Source organism: Phyllostomus discolor, chromosome 2, assembly GCF_004126475.2.
Source record: "Phyllostomus discolor isolate MPI-MPIP mPhyDis1 chromosome 2, mPhyDis1.pri.v3, whole genome shotgun sequence".
NCBI lineage: Eukaryota > Metazoa > Chordata > Mammalia > Chiroptera > Phyllostomidae > Phyllostomus > Phyllostomus discolor.
The window spans coordinates 111,939,869-111,953,400 of NC_040904.2; the positions used below are offsets into that span (position 1 = coordinate 111,939,869).

The 13,532-nt window shown below is 40.9% G+C and overlaps 1 protein-coding gene and 1 non-coding gene across 2 annotated transcripts in view; both read right to left on the bottom strand.

Annotated features, from left to right (window-relative positions):
* Positions 1–403: 403 nt before the first annotated feature.
* FLT3 (fms related receptor tyrosine kinase 3) overlaps positions 404–13,532 on the bottom strand; it is a 59,542-nt gene continuing 46,413 nt past the window's right edge. The window contains exons 18-24 of the mRNA XM_036018352.1: positions 12,711–12,793; positions 11,223–11,350; positions 7,363–7,485; positions 5,407–5,518; positions 4,947–5,046; positions 4,338–4,443; positions 404–966 (exon numbers count right to left, since the gene is read on the bottom strand). Coding sequence (XP_035874245.1) covers positions 844–966; positions 4,338–4,443; positions 4,947–5,046; positions 5,407–5,518; positions 7,363–7,485; positions 11,223–11,350; positions 12,711–12,793 — 775 coding nt within the window. The 3' untranslated portion in view covers positions 404–843. The remainder of the gene's footprint in view (positions 967–4,337; positions 4,444–4,946; positions 5,047–5,406; positions 5,519–7,362; positions 7,486–11,222; positions 11,351–12,710; positions 12,794–13,532) is intronic.
* On the bottom strand, positions 2,013–2,118 carry LOC114491151. Its single transcript, XR_003683966.1, has one exon. It is a non-coding gene; the product is annotated as a U6 spliceosomal RNA (small nuclear RNA).

Here is a 13,532-nt window from a genome sequence, read left to right on the forward strand (position 1 = left end):
CTGTTCTCCTAGTCTGGGAGGCAGCAGTACGAGTCCTTTTAAGAATCTGTTGAACCCTGACTAGCATGGCTCAGCTGAGCATCATCCTGTTAAGTGAGGGGTCAGTGGTTTGATTCCTAGTCAGGGCACATGCTTAGGTTGTGGGCCTGGTCTTTGGTTGGGGTGCATATGAGAGGCAGCTGATTAATGTTTCTCTCACACATTGGTGTTTCTCTCCCTCTCTTTCTCCCTCCCTTCCCCTCTCTGTAAAACTAAATAAATAAAACCTTTAAAAAAATCTGATGAAACAATGGGCCTTCTCAGTAGGAAAAAAAATACACATGTACCAACAAAACATCACAATTTCAGTAGGTTCATGAACTCCAGATAAGTCTTGCCCTAAACATACTGTGTAAACAATTCAGTCACAAACATTTCTGTAGTAGAAATTTTATTTCCATTCATAAAATATATCACTAAATAGCTATAAAAGTTACATATTATTTTAAAACATAGAATTAAAAAAATCACATTAGCTTTTCCTTAGCAAAATGCTTCTGTTTTATGTATTTACAAGAATATACTATACTTTAGGTACACAATTTTCCCTCAAGCCAGCCTGGGAAGGCCTCTGGATGTAGGTAGATGCTCCAATAAGCTCTTCCTGCCTTGTGCAAATTCAATTTTACAAAAGTTCCTTTGAAAACAAGAGTAAATACAGAGAACTTCTAGAGAAAAAGTCCAGCAAAGCAGCAGTTGAGAATACATTTCCTCTTAGTGGTAAAGTTAATCTTGTTTTGGTAATCGATAACCTGTTGAAGGTGGGCAGGTGCAGGGAGGAGTCCTTAAGACTAAATTGTTTCTCTATGAGTCTTCAGTGTGGTCCTGAGGAGAGGGTAGCCCTGCATCCACCTCTCTGCCGTAAGGTCGCCTGTTTTGGTAGCCAGAAGGACGTTTGGAAACATGGCCATCCATGTTCTGATACATCTGAATATGGGAAAGAGACAGAATACCCATCATCTGAGGAAGACTTCCCATGTTATGTGCCTACATCACCAAGTATTACTTGCTTTCAGTGTGCACAGGCCTTAGAAGCTATTCTGTGCATTAACTGACAAAGCAATTTTGGTCCTTATATTAATGGAGAAATCGAGTCATAGTCAAATATTTTATTTCATTATTGTTTTCTACTTTAGATATTATATCTTCATCTAGAAAACCTAAAACCATGAAGAAAAACCACAAAAGAGAAAGTCCACCAAAAAAGACATCTGTTCATTATGCAAATAATACAGGAGACTGATTCTTCAGTTCTCACTTGGGAATTTAGTGACGTTTAATTGTTTTTTTTTTAATTATTTTCTATAAAAATGAAAACAGCTCTACTTTTCTGTCTGGTTAGCAAATTAATACATGTTCATATAGATAATATAAGCAATATAGAATGTTCTATAGAAAAAGCTAAGACCATCAGAGGTACTCTCCATTATAGATAGCTTGCTATGCATGCACATGAATTTGTGTCAGCCAGCGCAGACTACAGATTCTGTTTCAGAACCTTATTTTGAATTACTAGTGTGTTGTTTATATGTTACATGTGTCAACTATGTTCACTTTACATGCTACATATTTTCACTATTTACTAAACATGAACACATATCTTTTTATTATTTTAAGTACATTTTATTGATTATGCTATTATAGTTGTCCCAATTTTTTCTCCTCTTTATCCCTCTCCACCCTGCACCTGCCCCCACCAGTCTCCCCCCACTCTAGTTCAGGACCACGGGTCATACATATAAGTCCTTTGGATTCTCTGTTTCCTGTACTGTTCTTAACCTCCCTTGCCTACTTGATGCCTACCAATTATGCGTCTTATTCCCTGTACCTTTTCCCCCATTCTTCCCTCCCCCCCCAACTGATAACCCTCCACGTGATCTCCATTTCTGGGATTCTGTTCCTGTTCTAGTTGTTTGCTTGGTTTTTGTTTTTGTCTTTTAGGTTCAGTTGTTGATAGTTATGAGTTGTCATTTAAAAACATGGAATGCTTCACAAATTGCATGTCATCTTTGTGCAGGGGTCATGCTAATCTTCTCTGTATTGTTCCAATTTTAGTATATGTGCTGTTGAAGCAAGCACCAAACACATATCTTTTTAATGGCAGCCTAGGGTTCTGTAGTACTGATGTACCATAATTAACTTTTGATGGACTATTTATATGATATAAAGTGAAAAAGTACACATGCGACCATGTCTGTCTTTGGGAGAAGTGGGGGAGGTGACCAAAGGGGATGAACAGTTGATCTGTGATATGCTTGACCTGGGCTGCCCTGTGGAAGAGTTTCCTTATTTCTACTCCTATCAACTGTGTGTGGGAAGACTTTTTTCTCAGAGCCTTACCGACAGGGGGTAGTAACAATCTTTCTAGGCTCTAGCCCTTTGTCCAGCAACATGTTTTATCTCCCTACTTATCTGTATATGTTTCATGATAAGCAAAGTTAAGCATCTTTTTCTGTATTCAATGGCTTTTTGCATTTAATTGTAAATAGTCTGCTTATCTCCATTGCCTTTGTATATCGCACTGACATGTTTTCCTTATTATTTATAAGAACTCCTTATGAGGTAGAGATGGTGCATTCTTTAAGTTTGACAGACTCCTCCACTTCCCCACTCCTTGCTACTGTCTTTGTTGTTATTCATTTGTTTTAGACAATCAGTTATACTGTTAAATGAATGGACTGTTTCCTACTCTGAAGTTTTCTTTCTAGAAAACAAAAAAATACATATATCCTTTCCGCCCAGTCTGCATAACGACAGTGTGCCTTTGCCCTTCAGGAGGGGTGGTAACAACACATCTTTTCTGTAGACCAGACCTGGCAGTTGGTTGCACTGCCTTCACCGTCTTGTTCCTCCCACACCCTCCCCCCTCACCCAATACCGTAGCCACAACCAGTTATTTCCCATTCTGATTTCTCGACGTTGACCCTTTATATTACTCATCCAGCGTGGAACATACTACTAACCCTCCATTCTCCAATGGCCAAAATACTATGCATTCTTCACCGTAGTTCAAAGACCTCTGCAAATCCATACCTAACCCCCTGGCAAGTAAAAATCACTCAACCCTTTTTCTTTATGCAAACAGCTCATTTCTTGTTTCTCTCTATCACTCTTCTTTCAGTTTATTTCATAGTTTCATTAACTGTTTACAGGTCATCTGTTCAATAGCTTACAGTCCCTTGGGGGCTTTCTATGTCCCCCAACCTGTTGGACATAATTTCCTGACAATAACCTTGTTTCTATATGTGATTTTTAAAAAGTCAGAGCAGGAGAACAGGACACTCACCATCTACACAGGTCTTGAGAGAGACACAGAATTGAAAATGGATGCTTAATAGTTTTAAAACAGAAGACAGACAATTCATTAAAGAATCACAATTATATTTAAGTCACATTTATTGAGTAACTACTAAGTACCCACTATGTAGTAAGTCTTTTCACATATCTCACCTTAAGTATTCCTTACAACTTCACAAAGTAAGGTTTGTTAATCCTATATTTCAGATAATGTCTGAGATCCCAGAAAAGGCTAAATGACTTAAGTCTTATTAGAAGCAAATGATGGAGCCAAGATTTGAACCTAGGTATACAGAATTCGAGACACTATCTTTTGCTCACTTCACCTAGGCAACGGCTCCTTTTGCCGCACCAGTTGGTACTGATAAGAGGAAGAGTCCTCAAAATAAGTCCATGTTCCTGCAATTCAGGGATCATCTAGCTTAACCCATTCTATGGGTGAGAAAACTAAGGCTCAGAGAAATAAAGTGATTTGCCATAAAACACACAGCTATTAGTGGGCAGAATGGTGGAGCTGGTATCTGGCTCTCACAGCTCTGGGTCCGTGTTCTCCCCACTCTACTATATTGCATGATTGCACTGTACAAAGCTTCACGTTGAATTAGGAACGATAGGCCAGGGATTACGTTTTAGTTAGTTGTCTAGTCTTCTGCACCTGATGCTTAAAAGCATTTAATTTCTTAGTCCATTGGCTGATATTTCCAGGAAAAGCCTCCCTCCCCCCAATCATTTATCAATAAGTATGTCTTACCTATACTACCTTTCTCTTTTTTAAAATTAAGTTTAATTTTTCCATAAAAGTGTTCAATTACACTTGATGTATAATATTATATTAGTTTCAGGCGTATCAGCCCTGATATCAGCCCACGTAACTTTTACAGAGTGACCAGGACAAGTTGGGGTGAGGAAGACAACTTGGTGCCTTTGGTTCTTAGGAAACCAGCAAAGAGTGTTCTCGCTGCTTTCCTTCTCATCACAAGGGAGAAAGTGCTGCCACATACCGCTTCCTCTGCATCTGCCAGCTGACATCCCAAACACGAGGTCAGATTAGGGAAGGATGGCCGTTTCCTTGAGTCAAAAGCCCAGCAGGACTGCATTATAAAGTATCTGTAAGAGTAACAGAGCAGGCAGCAAGATGAGGAAATCTAAACAAAGAAATAGGAAACATTTTTCACTTAATGAAATACCACTGATTGCCAGGGAGCTGCTTGTTTACGGCACGCTTGTTTTGTAGCAAGTACTCGACTAGATTTTGAACTCACACCAGAAAGGACAAATGCAACAATAAACAGAAATTCATTTAAAAAAATATAGTATGAACAGCAGTCAGGAAATGGAGTCTTATCACCCTCATGGATCCCTCAAACAGAGGAACTGAAACCCAGAAGTGAGAGTACCTCAGGGCAGGAAAGGTTCAGTTTTGTTCAGAACTGCCCCCCACCCCCTCTGCCCCCCACCCCCTCCACCAAACACAAAGGAAGAGTTTTCTTTTTTTAAGAGGAATCATATAAGCTTTGCAGTAAGAAGTTTTACTTTTTTTGTCATGCATTGGGAACTAGACAGACCGCACATTTCTGATTTCAGCCACTTTACAGCCTGTGTGAACTTACATTTCTTCCGTAGCATAAAATGGCTGGTCCATTTTAAATCCACTCTGAATGAGTTTATAAAAGTTAGCATCAACTTGAATGCCAGGGTAAGGATTGACACCTGAGGAAAACATTGGGGAATGTAAGCATTTACCATTCTTCATTTCTTTATTCATTCACTCAATTAACAAGCATGTGTGGTGAATGCCCATGGGCCAGACACTGAACTATGCTAGGCTGCTATATAGGGCAAAGCCATGGTTCCTGCTCTCAAGTGGGGTACAGGCTGAAGACAGAACTATTGACACCGGCAAGTAAAACCCCAAGTGGCACCTGTCACAACAGAAGTAAGGCTCGGGGGCTCTGGGTGCATTCCAGGTGGCATTTCACCCACTCTGACTTGGGAGCTGGGGAGGGGCGGAGAGGGACAGCCCGTCCTGAAGACCCAGGCCCAGACAGGGCAGCAAACTGTCAAACTTACCGAGTGAGAATATCTCCCAGAGTAATATTCCGTACGACCAGACATCACTCTTAATTGTGTAGATCCCTTCGAACAAGCTTTCAGGGGCCATCCACTTCACAGGCAGGCGGGCCTGTGAAAGATCCAAGAGGAGATCAGTGGTGAGGTTTCCAAGGGGACAGGCATTACTTCTTATCTATTGTGAACTAGAAAATAAATTTTATCTTCCTAAGGACACTCTTAATGCTTACTTGAGAAAAGCTATTCCTCACGCGGAAGTGTTTCACTTAAAATTAACATTTTAATGCAGTAGCCATAAAAAAAAACACACCCATCTTTCTTTAAAACTTATCTTGAAGAAAAACTTGTGCTTGCATTTGGGAAGTTTAACAGTAGAAACTCTCCACGAAGGAGTAGCTAGTCCGTTGCCCAGAGGTGAGTGGATATACTAGCAAATCAGGGCACTATTTTGTTAAAGCATTCCTTGGAAGAACTAGAGTGAAAATGCTCGCCACTACAACGTGGTGAAGGGAGCACACATCCTCAGTTTCGGAAATGATAGCAGGCTGGCTGGCTTCTGTGGCTTTAACAGTTTCCAGTAGCATGAAACGGGCTTTTGAATGAGTCCGGCCTCAGATTGGAATTGAGACAGAGATGAAGAGCACTGTGTAGTAGCTTCTTTTCCGTGGGTGGAGGAGCCCTTCACAGTGCACACTTATTCTGCCAAGTAAAATCAAAACTCAAGAGAGAAACCCTATCTTAAATCCTCCACAAACTGACAAGCTGATAGAATCAATTTGATCAACTGAAGGAATTAATTGTGGTTGCAAATAGGATTCAGCTTCCCACACAAGAGACTGCCAGCTGGTAGGGCAGAAACTGCACAGCCACAGATGAGCATTCATCATATCTGTGACTTCAGCTACGACGAGGCACAAAATCAGCTGAGATGATTATGCGAGTCTAGTGGGAATACAGCTGAGTTTGGCTTTTGACATTTATTGGATGTTTACCCTGGACAGGAGCTCTCATGTAAGTTTTATTAGTTTGTCCCCACGCAATGCTGAGGTCAGTGTATAATCCTCATGTGAAATACTGTATGCCATAGGACTGTGGCCACACAGGCTCAGACCTTTCACGTTCTAACCATAGGCTGTGTGATCACCGACAGGTTACATGTCTGTGCCTCGGTTTCCTCACACACAAATGGGTATTACAGGACTACCTGAGTTAATATGAGCAAAGCACTTAGACAGTCCCTAACACACAGTGAGCATGATATCAGCATTTGTTGTTATTATTATTTCACAAATAGGGACAATAAAGCAGCTAGAATTCCCAAATATGAAGAGCCAAAAAAAAAAAATAGGGGCTTGAATCCAGGTTTGTAATTTTTAACAACCATACTCTTTTGACTAGCTACACGATGTTGTCATCTAGTATTTCTGACAGCTCTCCTGTAATAACACACCTGTCCTCATCTTTTAAAACAAGTAAGTTTAGTCATGTTCTAGGTTTCCCTGTGTGACAGTAGTAGGATGATGAATATTCACTGACTAATATTTAATTTAAATATTGCGCATTTTAGAAATGTATATTTAATATTTAATTTACATATTGTATTTTTAAGTGCTCTATTGTAACTATTAGCTATTTCCATCATTAGAAACATAACTTAATCGTCACTTTTTAGTTAAGGGAACTGAGATAAATGCAAGCAAGCTAAGTACGGTTGGCATTCAAAGGGCCCTCATCTATTCTGACTAGCCCGAGGGTGGATGTGTTGCTGTTTTGCTCAACTTTTATCACAAATGGAATATTCCCTGAAGCTATGGGAAAACCTGTTAAGCATAAGAAGGCAAACTGCTGTGAGGACTCATTTGGATGTTAATTAACACCCTGCAGTGAGTGTACATGTTCACCCTGACAAGACAAAACACAAAACAACAGAAGAACAGGAAGAAAAGGCAGTCTCACGTTGCCCCTGATGACGTAGTTGGAATCACTCATAATATCTCGAGCCAGTCCAAAGTCACATATCTTCACCACTTTGCCGCGGGTTACCAGCACATTCCTGGCCGCCAGGTCTCTGTGGATGCACTATAAGGAATGGCATTGGAGTGTTATTTGCTGTGGTGTAGAGGCTCAGAGCATTCAGTCTTTCTCCTGGCTTACAGATGGAGTTACAGATGACAAATGTATGGTTCATGTGGTGCCTTATCTCTGCTGGGGCATGAGCAGTCATCATGAAATGTCACCAAGTCTGTCAGTGAGCCCAGGGCTCCCTTCTCCAGCTATGCAGACATTGTGCTGTGTGTGGGACATTCCCAGAGACCAAAGGGGACAGGTTCTCAGGAAGGAGATCAAACTTAGCCAATGTCGCGTCTTGCTATAAATGAGAGACAGGGCCCTCTGGCGAGCTCCCAAAGGGACTTGCAGAGGCTGTCTTCCTGCACAGTTAGAGAATTGAGAGGGTGGGGAAAATAATCTCCTTTCCGTGGAAAATAGCTTTGGCAATAAAATGGAGTAACCTCAAAAGAAATATTCAGAAGGGTATTTCTAAAAATAAATTTGGGATGGTTGACTAAACCAGAATTAGAAGGAACCCCTTAATTGAAACATGGTGTGGCATTAATCCTGGTGGTCTGTTAAGAAAACTAACTCTAGCCCTGGCTGGTGTGACTCAGTCGATAGAGCGCTGGCCTGTGAACTGAAAGGACTCTGGTTCAATTCCTAGTCAGAGCACATGCCTGGATTGATATTTCTTTCACACATCGATGTTTCTCTCCCTCTTCCTTCCTGCCTTCAGCTCTCTCTAAAAATAAATAAATAAAAATATTTTTAAAAAAGAACGTTAGTTCTAAAAGGGAAGATTTTTAAAAGAACAAGGGCACTAGTAGCAAAAGTCTAAAGGTCTATCTTCAATACTTAAAAAATAAAAGCAAAAACCATAAAGACTCAAGTTCCTGTAGCTCTCTTTCCTCCGTATCTGGTTTTCTGGGAGTGTTGTCAGCCTGCATGTTCCATTTACATCTCACCCACTTCCCCACCAGGCCCTGCAGCCCGCCTCCTAACTGGCTGCCCAGGCTGCTCTGGCCAAGCCCTGCAATGACCTGCATGGCATCAATCCAGGCAAGATTTGATTTGACCTGAAGGAGGCCAGCCCTCCTTCTGTGGGTTATGCAGCTCACTCCTCCTGCTCTAGTGATTCCACATCTTTTCCTGAACCACTTCATCCAAACCCAGGGATGCAACTACCATCACCCAGATCTCCAGTTCCAATCCAGCAGTTCCCTTGAGCTTTAGATAGGCATAGCCAAGTGTCTACTGACTGGACTGAGCTCTACTTTGAATCTCACATTCAACATGTTGAACTCGCCCTGGTGAGTTCTCATGGGAGGCAGAGCTCAGCTCAGTGGATTGAGCACGGGCTGCAAACCAGTGGGTTGCTGGTTCAATTCCCAGTCAGGGCACATGCCTGGGTTGCAGGCCAGGTCCTCAGTGGAGGCCATGTGAGAAGCAACCACACATTGATGTTTCTTTCCTTCTCTTTCTCTCTCCTTTACCCTGTCTCTAAATATAAATAAATAAAAATCTTTAAAAAAAAACCCATGTTGACCTTTCTCAACAAACTTCTTTCTGTCCATACTGATTCCATATTCCTGACCCTATCCCGTGTTCCCTGCTGGCTTTCTTTTGGAAAGATTTTTCTGCACTGCTTCTCTCCAGGTCTGTGCCTGTCCCTCCACTGGGTTCCCAGCTCTTGCTGGAACACAATATTTATCATGCTCCAGTTTAATCACTGATTTAAGTCATTCATAGGGAGCACACAGTCTAGATCCCTCACATGCACAGTTCACAGGAAGGTTCATGCTCCTTTGAGAACCTAATGCCCCTACTGATCTGATAGGGGGCAGAGCTCAGACAGTAATGCAAATGATGGGGAGTGGCTGTAAATACAGATGAAGCTTCACTCACTAGCCCACCACTCACCTCTTGCTCTGTGGCTCAGTTCCTAAGAGACCACAGACCGGTAACGGTCCATGGCCTGGGGGTGGGGACCCTTGACTGAGGGAGTCACAGAGCTTACAGATGGACCTGAGGAACAACCAAAGAGGGAGAAAAGCAGGAGCCAGTGCCATCATGACTTAGGAGGAAGGCTACATGGAAAACAATGGGAGAGAGATGGACATTCTTCAAAAATTCTTATTACAAGCCCAAAGGAAGAAATAACAGTGCTCCCTGACCCCCAATTGTGAGCAGTTTGAATATTTACTTAATGTAATAGGCAGCCAACCAGGCCAGACGAACCAGGTGGATAACTCTCCAACATCTATAAAGGTCCCTGTGAAAGTACTATTGTAGACATATGGTAGTCATGCAGGTGACGATACAGATAAAGAAACTTGGACAAGAGAAATCCAGCTGCAGGGAAGAAGATGGAGAGAAGAATGTGCCTTAAAGATGAGGGGTGGGAAAAACTATGAGACAGTAATTTTTTTAAACCATTTTAAGTAAGGATGCCTAAATTTGGAAAAGAAGGTAACAGGCACTTTTAATATCCCTAAGGGAGAGGTAGGGGTGATCCATGCACTCCTAACTAGGGTTGTGCCCAATTTAGGGTAGGCAAAAGTAGGTTTACAGTTGTGATATGCAAAACACAGAGTTAATAAAGCCATTGTAATAATCATAACCTGCATGTCTTTTTCCATATGAAAAACTGTAAGCCTACTCTCACCCACTTCTGTATACAGATTAATATGGAGAAAAACGACCTTTAAACATTAATTCTCTCCTATGAACATAGTAGAACTCATTTATTTGGGTCTTGTTTTTTGCCCTTTGGTGAAATTTCACAGGTTTCTTTTATTTAAAGATGTTTTTTGTTGTTTATCTCAAGATGTCTTAGAAGTTTAGTTGCTTCTAGTCTTCAAAGCTATTGATTTATTTCTTGTTAATTTTTTAAAAAATTGAGATATAACTGACATGTAACATTATATTAGAGACTAATTTTTTAAGGGAGAAAAATACGGTTGAAATTATTTTCTCCAAATTCAGAGAGAAAGAGGAGAGGGGAAGCAAATGGGGGGAAGTGGAGGAGAGAGGGAGGAAGAGAATAAAAGACATCCCCTCCCCCCAAAAAAAAGAGGAGGAAAAAGTTTGGGAAATAAAGAGAGGGTAATGGAAGGTAAGCAAACGAGAACAGAAAGTAGCTGGGGGAATGGTCTGAATCTGCGTGTAGGCAGGAGACACTTGAAATGTCAGAGAACAGCAGGGCTGAAAAGCAGTTACAGAAACAACACAAAGGTGAGATAGAGCCGCGGTGGGTGGCAGGCTCCTGGACCTTGTCATTACAGCCCTGAAGGATCTGGGAAGAGCAGTGGGGAGGCAGTAGGCAGGCCTCTGGGACACTGCGGAGTAGACAAAGGCACCCATGGTGGCTGGCTTGGCCAGCAGAGAACTCTGCATTTGAGCCTCCTCTCATTCCTCCAGTTGAACGCCCCTGTGTGAGGCACAGCCTGGCAACCTGAACTGCCTGAGGGAGGGCCCACACTGCTGTACCCCGCTGCTGCAAGGAGGGATTCCTGAGGACTTCCTGTGTGGCCCTGTCAGGGTAGCTGGGGAGGGCTCTAATAACCAGTATCTAAGAAGGGCCCCTGAGCCTTTATATTATAATTAGCCAAGAGCCAGGCAACATTCTAGGTGACTCCAACAGTGGAAGAGACTGGGAAAGGCAGACTAAGGAACATAAGTTCAAATAAACAGGAAAGAAAAACACTCTCTTTTTCAGAATTATCTTTTGTTATTGTTGTTAGTTTCTTCTTTAAGGAACATACCGACTTAAATTCCAGAAATTCCATTCCTTTGGCAACTTGATAAGCAAAGCAAAGAAGATCTTCAAATGTAAGCACATTCAAGTCTTCTTCTTCCTCCAGCCTTTTTTGGTTTTCATATTCAATTTCATCTGTAAAATAGAAATGGTCCTCATTTTTGTCAAGACTCTAAGAAGTTGCTTTATCAAATCTCCATGAGGTTATTAAAGCCACAGTTAGGTGAGGTGCCAAGATATATGAGTACAGGCCTCACACCGTGTTCCTGGTAACACAAGGGCTATTTATGCTGAGAACTATACAGCCTCTGAAGAGTCACCTAAAGACTCTTTTTGGTGAGAGGGATAAATTACTAATTCTTTAGCTGGGCTGGTGACAGATGGCCTCTGGATCAGCCAAGGAGTCTCAGATGCTCTTCTTTTGCACTAGGTAGTTTTGTTACAATGGGAAAGTAATTCACATCAACCAAACACATTGTACACTTAATGTTCTTCCATATAACCTTCTAACAGTCTGATGAGAGAAGTATCATTAGGCCCATTTTACAAATGAGAAAATTATGGCTTGGATGGTTAAATAATTCATCCAAAGTCACTTAGCCAGAAAGTGAAGGAACCATAGGTTACCCCAACACCTGACTCCAGAACTCAGTACCTTTTCTACTTCTCAGGTAATAGCATGGCTCTAATTAATTTATGACTTTTAAAAGAATAATGTGACCAAATAAAATAGCCCTCTGTGTTTATTAGCTAAACATTGACATAAGATTCACAATACATAAACTATTGATTTTAACTGCTTTTTTAAAAGTATATTTTATTGATTATGCTATAACAGTTGTCCCAATTTTTCTCCCCTTTATGCCCCCCACCCTTCACCCCACTACCTTCCAATCTCCCTCCCCGACTTAGTTCGTGTCCATGGGTTGTAGACGTAAGTTCTTCGGCTTCTTTATTTCCTATACCATTGTTAACCTCCCCCTCTCTATCTCGTACCTACCAATTATGCTTCTTCCCTGTACTTCCTCCCTCCCATTCTCCCCACTCCCCCACCCCACTGATAACCCTCGTGTGACCTCCATTTCTGTGATTCTGTTCCTATTCTAGTTGTTTGCTTAGTTTGTTTTTGTTTTTGTTTTAGGTGTGGTTGTTAATAATTGTGAGTTTGTTGTCATTTTACTGTACATGTTTTTGATCTTCTTTTTCCTAGATAAGTCCCTTTAACATTCCATAGAATAAGGGCTTGGTGATGATGAACTCCTTGAACTTTACCTTATCTGGGAAGCACTTTATCGGCCCTTCCATTCTATCTAACAAAGCTATCTTTTAGATTCTTAACTACTTTTAAAGCAAGTGTGCATTCATCAAGCCTATAGATAACCGTAGCAAAGTAAAACAAGCTTTTGCATTTACACATGAAAATAAAAGATAGCTAACACAGAATTCTTGTATTCATTTCTACTTTTAAGTGCTACTAATTAGGATAAAATATTACCTTTGGGTTGAGATGAACTCCCATTCAACCCTGAGGTGCGATCTGAGTCTTGGTGTGTTTGAACTTCTTGTGAACCAAGCATACTATTAGAAAAATATTATTTCATTATTTATGTACTTCTTCTCAGTAGACATTTTATTTTTGAAAATACAATTTATCAAAGAAATGACTTGCAATCATAAATGGACTTTTAAATTAAAAGCACAGCACCAACTTGTCCATTTTTTGTGGAGTTAAAAACACCTGTGTAATTGAGCCCATCTAACTAGGCGAGGAGTGAGCCTGGTCTCTGTATGGAGCCCAACACTTCAAAGATGACTTTGCTTAATTCTTACCACAAGAAGATCTTACTACACGTGGGTGTCAAAGTCATATTTTGTAAAAGAAAACTTGGGCTTAGGGAGATGGATATGATTTGTTGAAATCATGAAGCTAGTAAAGATTTGCAACTGCACCTGGGTCCTCTGTTTCTAAACTCCGTTAACAGCTCAAGTAACACAAAGCTCTTACGGGGACCCTTACATATTCTCCCATCCTCCTCTTCTCAAGGTGACCTTTGCAAAGCTCATTTCCTCTTCTTGTGAAATTAATAAATAGTAATAATGCTAATTCTTTCACGGTACATGATACAGAACTCTTCACTGAGGAACTTTGTGTGTATTACATACACACAATGATTCAATTTATTCCAGAATATAAATTTACCCCAACTTACAGTTGCCATATTTTTGGAAAATGGCTTAAAGCTTTTAGGCCACAGATATTCCAAAAGTAACTGCTTCAGTGTATTTCATAGCCCAGTGACTGACTGAATCAAAGACG